General features: G+C 36.9%; 1 protein-coding gene across 1 annotated transcript in view; it reads left to right on the top strand.

The window, feature by feature from the left end:
• sema4gb (sema domain, immunoglobulin domain (Ig), transmembrane domain (TM) and short cytoplasmic domain, (semaphorin) 4Gb) overlaps window positions 1-12,125 on the top strand; it is a 34,839-nt gene extending 22,714 nt beyond the window's left edge. Inside the window, 8 exon segments of the mRNA XM_048171671.1 lie at window positions 2,159-2,334; window positions 5,093-5,231; window positions 5,396-5,618; window positions 6,849-6,880; window positions 6,882-6,965; window positions 7,077-7,231; window positions 9,278-9,339; window positions 9,947-12,125. Of these exon segments, the coding sequence (XP_048027628.1) occupies window positions 2,159-2,334; window positions 5,093-5,231; window positions 5,396-5,618; window positions 6,849-6,880; window positions 6,882-6,965; window positions 7,077-7,231; window positions 9,278-9,339; window positions 9,947-10,926 (1,851 nt within the window). The 3' untranslated portion in view covers window positions 10,927-12,125.
• The last annotated feature ends 3,954 nt before the right edge of the window (window positions 12,126-16,079 follow it).

The following is a 16,079-nucleotide window of genomic DNA, read 5'->3' as shown; positions in this document are numbered from 1 at the left end:
CGGATTTCAACTAAAATATCTTAATTTGTGTTCTGAAGATGAACGAAGGTCTTACGGGTGTGGAACGGCATGAGGGTGAGTAATAAATGACAGAATTTTCATTTTTGGGTGAACTAACCCTTTAATATAATTTAAAGTGTAATTTATTCCTGTGATGGCAAAGCTGAATTCTCAGCATCATTACCCCTGTCTTCAGTGTCACATGATCATTCAGAAATCATTCTAATATGCTGATTTTGTGCTCAAGAAAGTTTTTATTATCGATATTGAAAACATTTTTGTGGAAACTGTGACATTTTTCCAGGATTCTTTGATGAATAGAAAGTTCAAAAGAACAGCATTTATTTGAAATAGAATTCTTTTGGAACATTATGAATGTCTTTACTGTCACTTTTACTGTGTCAATAAATAGAAATATTAATTTATTTAAAAAAAAACGTCTTACTGACCCCAAACTTTTGAACGGTAACATACAAGAATATTCAAGATAACATACTCAAAATGTAACTAGTAACTAGTTCTTAGTTTTTAAGCAACTCAATAAAATTAATGTTCTTACTCTAAACTTTAAATAGATGAGTTACTTTGGGTTAAAAACTCCAACTCAGCCCTAATAAACGTTTTGGTGTAAGTTCACCAATTTTCTAGATGTTGTTTAATATTAGTCCAATTTGTCTTCTAAGTGTAGACAACTATCACTTATTATACTATAAAAAATCTTTTGCGTTTCGTTCAGTGGGTGAGAAATTATCTTAATTAAGCAGCATCTAAGTTGACCAAGGGGAACACTGAACACCCTAACAGTGATTTTGCACAAAACAACAATAAAAGTTAATCAAAAGCACAAATTCCTTCTGCCAACTAAGTAGTGTCACCATAAGTCATCATGCTGTGAAAAAAAATACTAACTTAAAATGTTAAGTTGCAAGGGATTATGGATGATTCATCAGCCACAAACCATAGTAGCAAATGCATGAAGCCAGAGAAAATTGACAAAATTAATATTTGCAAAAGTACATGTTGTCCACAAAGGTTCAAATACCACTTATAAGATAAAGTAAACATTGCTTTACAGTGTTTATACATCATAAATACATTTCATATTAATTAAGAAAATAGTTCCAATCAAATTAACAAGCCATGCTTTTCTGTGATAATGGCAATAATGAGCAGGGGGGAATTATTCTGCCCCAGATGTCTTCCTCAGGACTGAGCACTGGTGGTCAAACTGAGCATGCACAGTAGCCTTCATGAGCAAACTTAACATTGTACATTCTCTCTGTTGTTTCTCTACATTTCAACTACAGTATAGTTTTTAAAACACAAGTCCATTAGAAATAAAAAGAATAAAAGTTGAAATGTTCAATACCGTGACTGTACTGCTGTTTATTTGGATCTTATGGGAAAAATTGCCATTTTCAGTGACACGTAAATCTGATACGTGTATCATGTGACAGCATTGCTGATAACCTTTGTTATGGAGAAACCATAAAAAAAGGATCTATTTGCTTTCCTCTCTGCTGTTTATTTGAGCCATCTCAGTTCTGGTCTTTGAATGAATGTGAACTGACACCACAATTAGCCTGAAGGTCCTCGTGTTACTACTAGAGCCTGATGGAGCCTGTTTCTGAGCAGAATGCTGTTAGCACATTTAGGACAGCTTTTTGTGCCCACAACACTGTCATTTCAAGCTGAATGTTTAATTCAGGAGAGTTTAACACGGAGCTTGGTGCATTTCGCTGTGAACTACTCTCAAGTGTATATGTGATTTATGCAAAAAGCCATGGGCTGTGTTGATAGAAATCAACCAGATTATGAAAATATGATTTTCCCATCTCAGTGTACCTCTGATTTGACATTTGGTGTGTGATGCAGAGCTACATAATCACAATTTGTCATTTAAACTCAATTATGTCACATCCCATTAGATAGTAGGATGGGGTGATAATACGTTTGTTATTTGTTAATATTTTTACAGCTACATTAGTGTGACTCATGCCCCCGAGGAGACTGCTTTCAAAGAACTACAGACTATGCATAATACATATGCATATTGTGACATTCTTACTGCTTTATTGAGTTAATAAAAATGAGCAATACTTTTATATGGAATTTGTTATGATTTTTATATCAGTTGTTTTTTGTCTCTTGTTCACAGGGGGACATTGGAGGGCAGAGGACTCTTCAGAGGAAGTGGACGTCCTTTCTCAAGGCCAGGCTGGTGTGCGCCATCCCTGATTATGAGCTTCAATTCAACGTCCTGCGCAGCGTTTTTGTCGCAGAGGGAAGCGACGTACATGACAGTGTCTTTTATGGCATTTTTGGACTTGAGTGGTGAGAAAATTCACTTAGACAGAATATAAGATTTGATTGTGAACCTGTAACAGGTTGTGGGCCATTCAAAACCTTTGAAATGATAGATAGATAGATAGATAGATAGATAGATAGATAGATAGATAGATAGATAGATAGATAGAGTGGAAAGAAGTTTTGTGCATTTCGTAGTTTCAACTTGGTTTTCTACATCAATAACTTTGGCACCACATTGATTTTATATCAAATTTAAGGCTGCAGTTAAACATAAGCCTTCAGTTTTAATGGGCTGAAATGTTTTACAGTGTGTGAGAGGGTGCTGCAGTCTCATTAAATGTGATGTGAACAGAAGCAGCATTAATCCTCTAGCATGTGACCCTGTTATCTTCATTCTCAGAGGTTTTTTGACTGAAGGATTTTAGCACGAGAGCCCATCTCTAAATATTCCCATGTGCTTTCCTCGCTATAGCAGGAACACTGACGATAGGACACAGGGCACTGGGCCAGTATTTGAATTGGCAGAATCAAAAGAGAGAGAGGGTGTATGCAGAGTCATGCTATATTAAATTGTCCTTTAAATTTCTACAGACTAGTTAGGGACCAAATTCTCCCATCAAACCCGTTTCCAGGTAGTAAACAGGACAGAGCACTGAGTGGCAAACCCTTTATCGTCCTGAAGGGAGTAATAACATCAGTATTTCATTCTGAGGTTTTCTAGTGTTATGTCCCACAGGTGAAAAGAAAAAAACGCAACGGGTTTGTTTCTGTGCTTTAGAGGCTCTGACTTTCTCCATAAATATAGAGGTTCAGGCACTGTCATTTGTAAGTTTAGACAACATTGCTAGAAATGTGACAGGTTGATTTCTTCTTCATCCTTTACACACAAACAACTTAGTAAATAATTCACTCAATTTGCCCAGCAGCATGTAGAATTGGTCTTTGATTTGGTCTTTTAGCAATGTTTGCAATGATGGTGTCACTGGAACTCAGGATAACAACCTTAGTGTTTATTTACAGTAGAATTATTAAAGAAATATCTGTGAAATGCTGAAAACAATTTTGACTTAAAACATTGCATACAGTAATGTTCATACAATGGAAGTCAATGGGGCAAGGCATTAGACTAGAAATACACATTAAAATACACATTGTTTTGAAATTCTAGACACTTAAACATTAAATATGTGTTACTAATGTGGTAAAATTGAATAGTAATATAAAATTATGTATTTATAACCTGGTTTCCTTCTTTGTTGGCATTGTTTTTGATTATCACAGGTTAAATTAAACCGTTCCTTCTAACAAAAATGAAATAATTTAGAAATCATTCAAAGATTATAAATGCAGAGGAAAATACATTTACATTAAAAATACATGTACATACATGACGTATCACATGTTAGAAAGAATTTTAATATATATATATATATATATATATATATATATATATATATATATATATATATATATATTCTTACTATAATTTTATTTTTCAGGGATAATATAAAAACTTTAATAAATATATGAGCTTCACATTTCTACGGAAGAGGATTAGGGCCAAGCAATAATAAAAAAATAAAACCATCTCGAGATTAAAGTTGTTAAATTTCGAGACAAAAAATCAATTAAATTTCGAGAAAAAAGTCGAAATGAAATGTTGAGAATAAACTTGTTAAATTACGAGAAAAAAATTGTTAAATTTCAAGAAAAAAGTCGAGATAAAATGTTGAGAATAAACTCATTAAATTACAAGAAAAAACTCGCTAAATTTCGAGAAAAAGGTCGAGATAAAATGTTGAGAATAAACTCGTTAAATTACAAGAAAAAAGTTGTTAAATTACGAGAAAAAGGTCGAGATAAAATGTTGAGAATAAACTCATTAAATTACGAAAAAAAATCGTTAAATTTCAAGAAAAAAGTCGAGATAAAATGTTGAGAATAAACTCGTTAAATTACAAGAAAAAAACTCGTTAAATTTCGAGAAAAAAGGTTCGAGATAAAATGTTGTTAAATTACAAGAATCGTTAAACAAGAAAAAAGTCGATAAACTCATTAAATTACAAGAAAAAAACTCGTTAAATTTCGAGAAAAAAGGTCGAGATAAAATGTTGAGAATAAACTCGTTAAATTACAAGAAAAAAACTCGCTAAATTTCGAGAAAAAGGTCGAGATAAAATGTTGAGAATAAACTCATTAAATTACAAGAGAAAAGTTGTTAAATTACGAGAACAAATTCGTTAAATTATGAGAAAAATGTCGTTAAATTTCGAGAAAAAAGTCGAGATAAAATGTTGAGAATAAACTCATTAAATTATGAGAAAAAAGTCGCTAAATTACGAGAACAAATTCGTTAAATTATGAATTTGTTCTCATAATTTAACAAGTTTTTTCTCATAATTTAACGAGTTTTTTCTCGAAATTTAACAACTTTAATCTCGAGATGGTTTTATTTTTTTATTATTGCTTGGCCCTAATCCTCTTCCGTGCTGCTTTTAACTCTTCGATATATTGTACTTCCATTGTAAGTGTATGACTGTAAATATTTTTAAAATGATAATATAATAAAAAATGTATAAATTGAGGCACAAATCAAAATTATTTTGTCTGGTAATTTACATTTACTTTACAATTGATATTTTCAGCAGATGCTTTTATCCAAAGTGACTTACAAATGAGGAATACATTAGTGATTCATAAGAAGTACAAGCAATAAACCAAAGTCACATTAAACCAAAATTCCTTCAATCTCTCCCTCTTTCTTACTCTTTCTCATTGCCAGGAGAAACGTTAAGATGTCTGCAGTGTGTCAGTATTCTTTCAGAGATGTACAGACAGCTTTTGATGGGCCTTACATGGAACTGCAGGACTCCAAATGGAGGGAGTACACTGGGAAAGTTCCGGATCCGAGGCCTGGCTCGGTGAGATGCACTAAATCAAAATAGCCCCATAAACCCCCTCCTTCTAGTATCTGTTGTTCGAAAACTGTAGGACAGCTCTTTGGGAATTGAATTGAAGTCTTGCATCGTTTCTATTTTCACTCTTTTGTGGACTGTTATATAACAGTGCCATTCTTTCTCTTTAGTGTATAACTGATCAGCATCGTGCCCTGCTCATAAATTCCTCCCGGGATCTCCCTGACAACATACTGAATTTTGTTCGGAAACACCCTTTAATGTCCAGACAAATCCAGCCAGTGGGAGGACGTCCTCTGTTGCTCCAGAGGAGCGCGGACTACACCAAGATGGCTGTACAACAGGTTGTGGGTTTGGATGGACTCATTTATGACATGCTCTTCATTGGAACAGGTGCCTAAGGGTCGATTTTTCTTTATTAGGCATTGTTTTGATATTAAGATTAAAGCTGCTGTAGGTAACTTTTGTAAAAAAATCTTTTTTAAATATTTGTTAAACCTGACATTATGTCCTGACAGTAGAATATGAGACAGATAATCTGTGAAAAAATCAAGCTCCTCTGGCTCCTCCCAGTGGCTCTCATGCACAGTGTACAGGCGTCAAATTCAAGATTACCGGTGTGCCGCAGCTTTGCTTATGGCGAAATAAAACGATGTTATATGCAAAGGACCACCCTGAAATCTACAAGTAACCACGCCATACATAATTTGTCAGTCCTGTTTTGAAATTATCTTAGTTGTGTAGTTCTTAAAAAATTAAACAAATCAAGCAGGGATACTTGTCAAGCAGAAATGTGGCTGACTCTGCATCGGGTTTTAATCCGTTCAGGACACGTAGCTCCCTCCACCTCGGAAAAGCCGCACCGATATTTACCCTCGTTTTATTTCGGGCTCTATCTAATTCTTTCTTTTTGGCTTTTTTATCATCGTCATCTGTCTTTTTCCGTTTACCCGTCTTTATTTTATGAGCAGGTGCCACTCGAGGAATTGGCAGTTTGGATTGTTTTTCCGCCCTAAGCAAAGCTGCGGCACACCGGTAATCTTGAAGCCTGTATGCGCTGGCGCTGTGTATGGGAGGGGTGAGATCAGCGCGCACGCGAGCTTGATTGATTGACACTGCTAAGACACTCCTCCTGGCTCTGATTGGTTGTTTCTTACCGGGAGCGGTGTATTTCTGCAAATGGCAATAGGACCACTGGGAGGAGCTAGAGGAGCTTGATTTTTTCACAGATTATCTGTCTCATATTCTACTGTCAGGACATAATGTCAGGTTTAACAAATATGTAAAAAAAATTTTTTTACAAAAGTTACCTACAGCAGCTTTAAAAATATATTTTTGATTTTGATATTAAGACTATAAAATGTTGAGGTTGGTAAAAAGGCTGTATTTATTTGATAAAAAATACTGTAAAATATGTAATACTGTTTTCTGTTTTAACATGTAATTTATTCCTGTGATTGGAAAACAGTATTTGTTTGAAACAGAAAACTTTTTTTGTCTTTACTATAATGCTTACTGAATAAAAGCATCATTTTCTTTTTTAATAATGTTACTGACCCCAAACTTTTAAACGGTTTAGTTGGGTTCTTTACTTGAAACTTTTTTGTGTGTGCTTCTCTCCAGATGAAGGCTGGTTACACAGGGCTGTAAAGATCAGAGGACCGTGTACACATCATTGAGGAGCTTCAACTGTTTGAAGAGAAGCAACCGATCAATAACATGGTGATATCACAAAAACAGGTAACCCATTATACACCTAGCAACTGTTAAAATCAGCATTAAATCCAAGCCTACAATACAAACACTTGTGTATCCCAAAAAAATCTCAGGATGTGCACTTTTGTTCAACAGAACAGTATCTATGTGAGCGCCCCCTCTGGACTGGTGCAAGTACCCCTGTCATCCTGTGAGCGCTACACCTCCTGTTATGACTGTGTGTTTGCACGAGATCCACTCTGTGGTTGGGATGGAAGAACATGTGCTGAGATAGCATCTTACGCTAACAGGTAAAATCAGACATCTTGTGTTTTCAATAACACAATACACTATGTACCAGAGTCCAAAAGTAATTTTTTGCTATAATCGTCAATGGCAGGTGATTTTAGAAATATTACTAGGGATGCACAGTATAACGGCACCATATCATATACCAGCCTTTTTTATATCACCAGTACTGGATTTTTATAGGTTGACATTGGATATATAATTGTCTCTGCTTAAGATTATAATTCAAACAGTATACATTTCTCTATAGCAGATTTTAAAAATGAATATTTATCTTTATTGGATATTATTGGATTTTATTCTGTATGTTGTTATGCCTGAATTAAAGGCACAACATGTAAGATTTTTGGATTAAAATATCCAAAAACCACTGGAACAGTGTTATATATTTTGTTGATTGTGTACGTACATTATCCCAGATGTTTTAAATTCAGAGAAATAATCCATTTTAACCAGAACATGGACCATGTCCATGTGTCGCCTATCAATGACATCATACCCGCGTTACCCTCGATTTCCGGTTTTATTAAACCATGAAAACATATTTATATATAACATTTAATATATTAATAACTAATCATTGTGATTTAGCTCAACAAGTTTAGTCTTAACAGTAATACAGCATTCTCTGTCATATGTTTTAATATATTAAAATAATATTCTAATATCGATCTAGCTTACTGCAGGGTGCGACAAGTGTCTCATAGCAGCCAACGAGCGAACGCACAGTAATGTTATAACATCATTTTCAACACACTCAAATGTATCTCATATGATAAACAGTGCTGCGTTACCCCACATATGCTTGACCGGAAGCAGCGACTGTGACATAATAAAAGTTCCTCTGCTCTCAAGCCATGTGTCGCACTCATCTCTCATTAGCAATCGCTCCTGCTCTGCTTCATACTACAGTAATGTTAATAATCTCATCCATGAACTTGATTTCTGCCCGAGTCCCGTCCCGATTATTTTCCCCTGGTTGTGAGGTGAAGATGACATCTCCCAAGATTCTGCACTCAATCTCAGCATTATCAAGCTATGCCTTTGTTTTGAATAGGTGACCTCTAGCGGCGAAAAACTACATATTGTGTCTTTAACAGGCATACAAACTATTTGTTTTTATTTTTCATGATTATTTTTATATTTATTTATTTATTACAAAACAGTATTGATAGAATCAATGAAAAAAACATGAAAAATAATTATCGGTTTATCAGTATCACCCAGAACTCAAATATCAGTGCATTCATAAAAAATGTTATAAAATATTGTAATATTTTTAATATAAGAAAAATATAATAATGATGAATATTTCTTACCGGCCATGAAATAATTATTTTTATAAAAATATTTCTGTTCTTGTGACAATGGATTTAGCTGCTAATGTGTTGCACATGTATGATAAACATTGCAGGTCAGTCTCCATCTCTTAATCAAAATACACAAGTCACAAATGAGGAATATTGAGAAATAAACAACTTTGGGTGTCTCAGATAAACCTCTGATGGTAAATTTTCCTCTAATATAAAAGTGGTTAGAAGACGTGCATCAACGAGGGTCAGATTATTGTTCTTATAATGCGATTTAAACCATGTAATATTACTGTTCCTATTAAGTTACCAGCCAACTGTGGAGTAAAGCGTTTTATTTTCTGGCTTAAACCAATTTTAACTCCCATTTCGCTCTCGGTGAGTGTTAATTTTTGGACCCCGTGTCCAAACATACCTGCAAACTATAGTTTTTCAATGAATTTCAAAGTCTTGATTTACAATTAAAATATTTTGTAGTGCAAATTTATTATAACAAAAAAACCAAAACATGGTTGTTACTTGTTTTTTTCCTTTTATTAGTCTTTGTCTTTATACAGTTAATTTAACTTAGTGAAGACTCTGTCTGTGCACAAATAAAATTGCAAAATGATGTTAAAGAATGATATTAATTACATTTTAATGAATGTTGCAACTGTCCTTGTGAACTGTCCCCTCTTAACACATTTGCAGTATGTTATGCATGCTTCAATTAATGGCTTTGATATGTGTTTCTTGTAGGTCCAGTCTCATCCAGGACATCCAGATGGGAAGCAGAGGCTGTACTAATATTACAAGTGATGGTGTGTTTGCATGTGAATTATTTCTGAGCAGCCTAGACAGGTGACATTTAATGGCGCATTTCCACTGCTAGGCTCGGTGTAGCACAGCTCGCTTTACTTTCCGTTTGCTTTTCCACTGCAGTCCACCGCTTCAAATTGGGTGGGATTATAGACTGATCATATAGTTGCGCCGCCTCTACTGCCATGGATCCGCTCCTCAGCTACCAACAAGTCTGCACCTCGTCTACTGACCATGATACAGCCACGACGGTCGTTTAAAGCAAGTTGTTTTAAAAAAAGTCACACAAACAAATGATACTGCGGTGGCTGTTACTGACTATTTAAATCTAGCGGGTTTGGTGTCTCATGTTTCAAATCCCATGACGCTGGTAGTGACGATTCTCTCAGACCAAATCAGTGATCTGCAGTGTTTACACGTCACATTTAGTATCGGTACGGCACGCTTGGAACCTCCACCGAGGTAGTACTATTTAAGCAAGCCGTACCGTGCCGTACCACACAGTGGAAAAGCACCAAAAAGTGAGCCGTACTGAGCTGTACCGAACCGTACCATGCAGTGGAAAAGCTCCATAAGAGTAGAGTAATAATGTATCTTACACTTTGCTAGGTTTCGTCTTGCACCGGACACGTGCAGTGATGGCAGGAGATGATGTGCTGTTACAGTGTGAGATTCGTTCTAACCTGGCCACCCCTCACTGGACCCTGAATGGTCAGCAGCTACAGGGCTACGGCGTAGACTTCGGCTACCGCACGGGCAATGATGGCCTTCTCATCATTGGTACTCAAAACCAGCAGAGTGGACATTACCGCTGTTACGCAGTAGAGAATGGCGTCTGGGTTCCCGTTCGCAGTTACGTGGTTAGAGTGCAACCCGTTCCGCCTCCTGCATCACATCTCTCAGGAAGCCCGACGGCTCTACCCGAAAGCTTCTTCACCACCACAACTGCGCCAACTCCGAGTCCTTCCAGTGGACCTGTTGAGCAGATCCTGTCACCCCCACCGGCCCTGTTGCCTTCTGGGCCGGAGTTCCAGACCTACAGGCACATGGAGGCCATGTATATCTCTCTGGTGGCTGTACTCGGTGGGCTTTGTCTGGTACTAACGGTGGTCCTGCTGTACGTTAGCTTCTGTGCACACAACTCTCCCGATGCCAGGAAGTACTCCCAGCAAGCTCTGTCCATACCCACAGCAACCGAAAGAAAGAGGAGCTCACACTTTGAGCTCAAAACCATCTCTAGCCACTGCAATGGCCGAACGGAGGGGCGTAGCAGAGCGACGTCAAGAGACGGAGAGTTTCTACAGATCGTTCCAGCGGACATCCAGACCACACCGAGTGAGGAGCCTCCGCCCGCGCCACCACTTCCTATGCCACCGCCCCTGCCCGACTCAGAATACGCCAACGGACTGTCGGCAACGTTGCCCAGCATGCTAAGAAAGATGAACGGGAACAGCTATGTGCTCCTGAGGCAGACGGACTCAGAAATGACGTCTCCACTTTACCACTCCTTCACCGAGGAGCTCAACAAGATACTAGAAAAGAGGAAACACACACAGCTGGACATCCAACCAGATGAGAGCTCAGTGTAGCATGAGATCACACCATTACTATATCACCCCCTTGTGGTGTGGAGGCTTACATTTTGTATAAGACCTAAGAGAGCTGTGTTGTGAAGTTCTTCTTAGTGTCTTGATATACAACTTATTGGCTTTTTGGCACCTTTGAGAATCCTCTCATGATTTTTTTGAAAGTACATTCGTGAAAATATTTATGAGGTTTTTTTTTTTCGAATTTACTACTTAAGCCTACTGATTAAATTTAGTAGACGTCAACTGTAGCTAAAGACTCCTAGACTGTGGACCTCGGAGTGTAAAAAACACAAGAGAAACTTCACGCAAGACTGAATTTGGTTAAGTTTGGTAAAGTTTCATTTTAAAAGGAGAATTAAGAGTCTTCAGAACACTGTCCAAAGACTTTCTCAGTAAAGCAATGCATATTTGTACATAATCAACATTGCTCAAATGCAGACGTTTACAGATTTTTTTGTTTTTGCCTAATTGCACCTGATGTAAATAACACTGACCCTAAATAACAGAAGAAGTTTGGGTTTTGAGACTTTTGGCAACTTTTCATGAGTGTGAGGGCACATGTTCTTGAGTTCTGGACTTTTCAACAACACAATTTCACACTAGATTGCAGGGAGTGTTAGCACATGCGTCATTGAGATCTGCAGATACAGAGGTGGTCATTTTCAGAGTCACTCAGCTGTAGGGCTCGACGCCTCTTTCAGGGATGAGTTTTGTTTCTCTTTGGCAGTGTGTCAGATGGAGTGAATGGATCTCAGAATGGAAGAATCACTCTGTCTGATGCATGATTTCCTTGTCAAATGCTGTCTAGCCTTGACAGCATATGTTTTTTTATGTTTTAGTGAAGCAAGAGATGCCTACACAACAAATGCAGGACCTTTGAAGTTTAGTTGGAAGATAATGAGTTTGCATTCAATTCATTTACTGCATTTAGCATGATAATATGTGCCTGGTTAATTCATTAATTTAAAATGTCAGACATAGATGTATTTTTATTAGGGCTGTCAAAAAATTATTTGTTGTAATTTAGAACAATTAATTGAATAGTGTATCTGATACACTGTCATACAAAAGTTTCAGTCATTTTTTAAAATGGTTTTGAAAGAAGTCTCTAATGCTCATCAAGGCTGCATTTATTTGATCAAAAAATACAGTAAAACAGTAATATTGTGAAGTATTATTGCAATTTAAAATAACTGTTTTCTATTTTAATGTATTTTAAAATGTAATTTATTCATGTGATGGCAAAAAAGCCATTACTTCAGTCTTCGGTGTCACGATCCTTCAGAAATCATTCTAATTTGCTGATTTGCTGCTCAAGAAACATTTCCTATTATTATCAATGTTGATAATGTAGTGATCAGCAGGCAGACATGAGGGCAGACACCTCCATTACATCAATAATCCCCTTTCATCTGCCAAAATGAAAAGCACAGGACCTCAAAACTCGCACCTTCAAGAGAAGATCCATAAACAAAGAAATAGATGGACTAGTAGATCAGCCTGCAAAGACAATCACCCTGACCATTTGTGCAAAGGAAGAATGATGACATTAGCATGTCATTGAGCAGACTAATCCTATCACCATTTTGCCCTATTGTTCACCCCCATCCCTCAGTCCTAAGATCTGAGGTGTGAACTGATCTCCTCACCAATCAGGTTTGCCACATGGCTTGAAGTCACAAAGGACACAAAACGACACACAGTGGACAAAATGGAGCAAATCTTCTCCATTTCTGTTAACAGAACTGTATATACTTAATGAGTGTTTGTGTACATGGAAATATACAAACTTACCTATTAAGGTATACATGAATGCATAGATATCTCAGCAATACCCAATGATGTTTGGACTTTATGTTTTCAGCACAATGCCTAGGTTAATCTGAAATTGGTTTGGGAAGTGAATTATGCATAGGAAAAACCTTAAAGACATTGTTCTAAACATGAACTTTAGAACCTCTGACAGCATCATCCAATCAAAACACTGGATCTGAAAGGTGCCAATTTGCATTTCCCTCCTTCTCGGGACAGATTAAAAGGCTTGTCTCTGAGACAAAGAATTGTTCCAGTTAGGTTGCTGCAGTTGCCTGCTCTGGTTCCAGGCTCCAGTTCCTGTTCCAGTCCCGGTTCAAGGTTCCGGTCCCAAGATGTGCTAAGCTAAGTCCAACTCTGTGGAGTTGCTCTCTCAAGACTCTGAAGCTCTAAAGAAAGAAATAAGGAAGTTCTGCAAGAGGTGAATTTGGGGAGTTTGAAATCTGTAACAGAGACAACGACGACAAGATTAGCCCCCATGTTCAAAATATCTTCTGCACCAACTTCAAAATCCTCTCATCAGAGATCCTCCAGATCTGCACTGACTTCAGAATCTAAAGATCATTCCGTCAGAGTGTTCCAGAGAATAAAGATCATCTGCACAGACATCAGAACATTCAAGGCTGCTTCTTCTGTGAGTTCCATGAAAAGGACCTTCTCTGTGCTCCAGGAGTTCAACGTTCAAAAGTACTTGGGTTCAAGGCTGTGAAACGGATTCCAAGTCCGTTCTTCCCACTGCAGTGCTGCCCAGCTCAACAAGTGGAAGACGTCACCGCTTGGATTCAGCACGACCAGGCAGACGTAAATATCATTTACCAAACCTCTTCCCAGACACCTTGGCATTAGTGTATTTTGTCAGTATATGAATATCTAATTGCATTAGATTTTGCATAGCTGATATCAATTAATAACAAATAATCTCTCGGTTTATTTGTTGAATTCAGAATAAGGTTTACCTTATTTCTTCTAGAGAAACTACAGTTTATCTTTCTATAAGATTAACTTGTAACTGCCATAATAACATCCTACTCATTCAATTCAATCTTTTTGCACTTTATCCATTCAGTAGTTGTTAGTGACTCTTGTCTATCCCTTTGTTAATAAAATCCATTTATTACACTTGTGTCTTCCTTGTGTTGATAATACAGTAAGAGGCTCCACAAGTTAATGATATCTAACAAATCTTTCAGATTGGTCAGATGACGAACTTCCTCTAATTTATATAATTGTAATTCAGTCAACAATCTTCTGTGATTGTTCTTTATTGTCACGGTGAGACTCCTTGACTGGTGCCCCAAAATATTGGAAGGAATCATCTTACTCAATATTAATACAAAATATTAATATTTAAGACCATAAATAACTACATTTGACAGCTGTATATCCCCCCCCCCCACCAATGCGTTTCTAATATTTATCAAACTGGCTCACTCTCGCACTTCCTGAAGGCCTTGTGGACAGTGTGCTGACATGTGGTGCAGTTGCATACAAAGAATCCAAAGAATGGATTTCGACAGCTGCATATTTGCCATTGAATTCTGGACGGCTCAGCCAGTCTGATAAATATTAGAACCTCATGGGGTTGAACAGAATCCAATGGCAAAATATACAGCTGTCGAAATCTTAAATGTTCATTTTTTGCCTTTCTGCCATTCATTATATTATGAAATATGTTGACAGGAAGCAAAATTGGAGAGAGAAGGCAGACGGGATCTGGGAAAGTCCATGAGGCAGGACTCAAACTCAGGATTCCTGCATGGTGCATAGCAGCACCAGATGTCAGCACACTGTCCACAAGGCTATCGGGAACTGTTATTACATGTTATTTTGTTTAGTTGTCTAATGCTTTGTTTTCAGAGTCAGAATCGTGATCTGTATTAAAAAAACAAACATGTAATTTATTTGAGATTCTGACAAAATGTTCTAATCAATGTTATAAATCTATTTATGAATGTCTAAAATGTTATTAAAAATATTTATTTTAAGTTAATTAATTAGTTTGAAACTAATGAATGAAGACTTGTTTCGTCCAGAGTTTTTTAACAAATCTCTATTAAGTACATTTTAAAAGTCACTGGTCACCACTTACTGCCCTTACAATGTAATACAATCTTTATTTGAAGCGTAACATTAGTTTCAGAGGTCATTTACTCAATTTTATCGCTGCTGCAAAATCAGTGTTTAGATCTGGCCAGGGTCTGGTTAAATTCAGCTAAAATCATTGTTGTGAGGTGGTTCTTTTTATTTTACACTGGGGTTATTTACCCCACATTATTTTGTTTCTTGGATCTGCGCTATTCCCTTCAAAGCAAACAAACCAGTGCTCCTTTATTTGTTGCTTAGTGACGAATGACGATTGTGTTGAAGTAAGCCATGCGCAGGTGTTGCTCAATTCGGTTAAATTTAATATTCATATTGACTTGAGTATGTGGGACGGAATCCAAAGGCAAAATATGCAGCTGTCGCCCAAAACACTTTCTCATCAGATCTACGCGAATCTCGTGGGTGATTTTGATTTGTGATTTTGGCTATTTTAATATCAAAAACGTGAATTCTCACCAAAAGGTGAGGAGTTTGCATCTGTTAATACTAATACAAATTTTAACCTCTGATCCAAACATAAAAAGTAAAGTTTAATTTGACTTGCAAATTAAACAACATATTGACCTTTTGTTATGTCTATTTGTTAATTTACTACTATAATGACTGAACTATTTTCATTTGTGAGTAATTGAGATTAATTTGAATCAGCATATCGTAATTCATTTGATTACATTTAAATAGACAGGCCTGATATCTATATAGCTGTATTGTGACCCTGGTTTTCACTGGTTTGTAAACAATGTTACACAGAGATGTTGAGTCAGCTCTTGTCATCTCTCCCTAGCGGCTTTCCCAGTTCGTGCTGCTCTGTTAGTCAGTGTTGCTGACAGGAACAGCACTGCTTTGCAAGGACTCCATCAAGATGCAGAGAGAGCAGTGGCGTCTTATCTTTACAGCAGAAAGAGGAGGGAGAGAAGCATGATGTGCTTGTTTTGGCCAGAAAGTCGTGATGCTAACATGAGTGCCATCACACTGACTCAATGTGCTTCAGCTCGTCTCTTCCTCACCTTCTCTTACTTTTTCCTTCTCATTCAGATGTTATGTTGCATCCACAAACTTCAACCACTTGTCTGATCTAAGGGGCTGTTTACACTACACCATTTTCAACTAAAAACTGATCACTTTTTATGCGTTTTGGCTGTTCATTTACATGACAACGGCGTTTTGGTGGCCTGAAAATGCAAACTTTTTAAAATGGGTTTCAAAGTGCAAGTTTTTGAAAACGATACCATTATCGT

This window comes from Megalobrama amblycephala, linkage group LG20 (genome assembly GCF_018812025.1).
Source record: "Megalobrama amblycephala isolate DHTTF-2021 linkage group LG20, ASM1881202v1, whole genome shotgun sequence".
In the NCBI taxonomy this organism is placed as follows: Eukaryota; Metazoa; Chordata; class Actinopteri; order Cypriniformes; family Xenocyprididae; genus Megalobrama; species Megalobrama amblycephala.
Note: the sequence above shows the minus strand (reverse complement) of the source record. Positions and strands in the feature narration are given on the sequence as shown.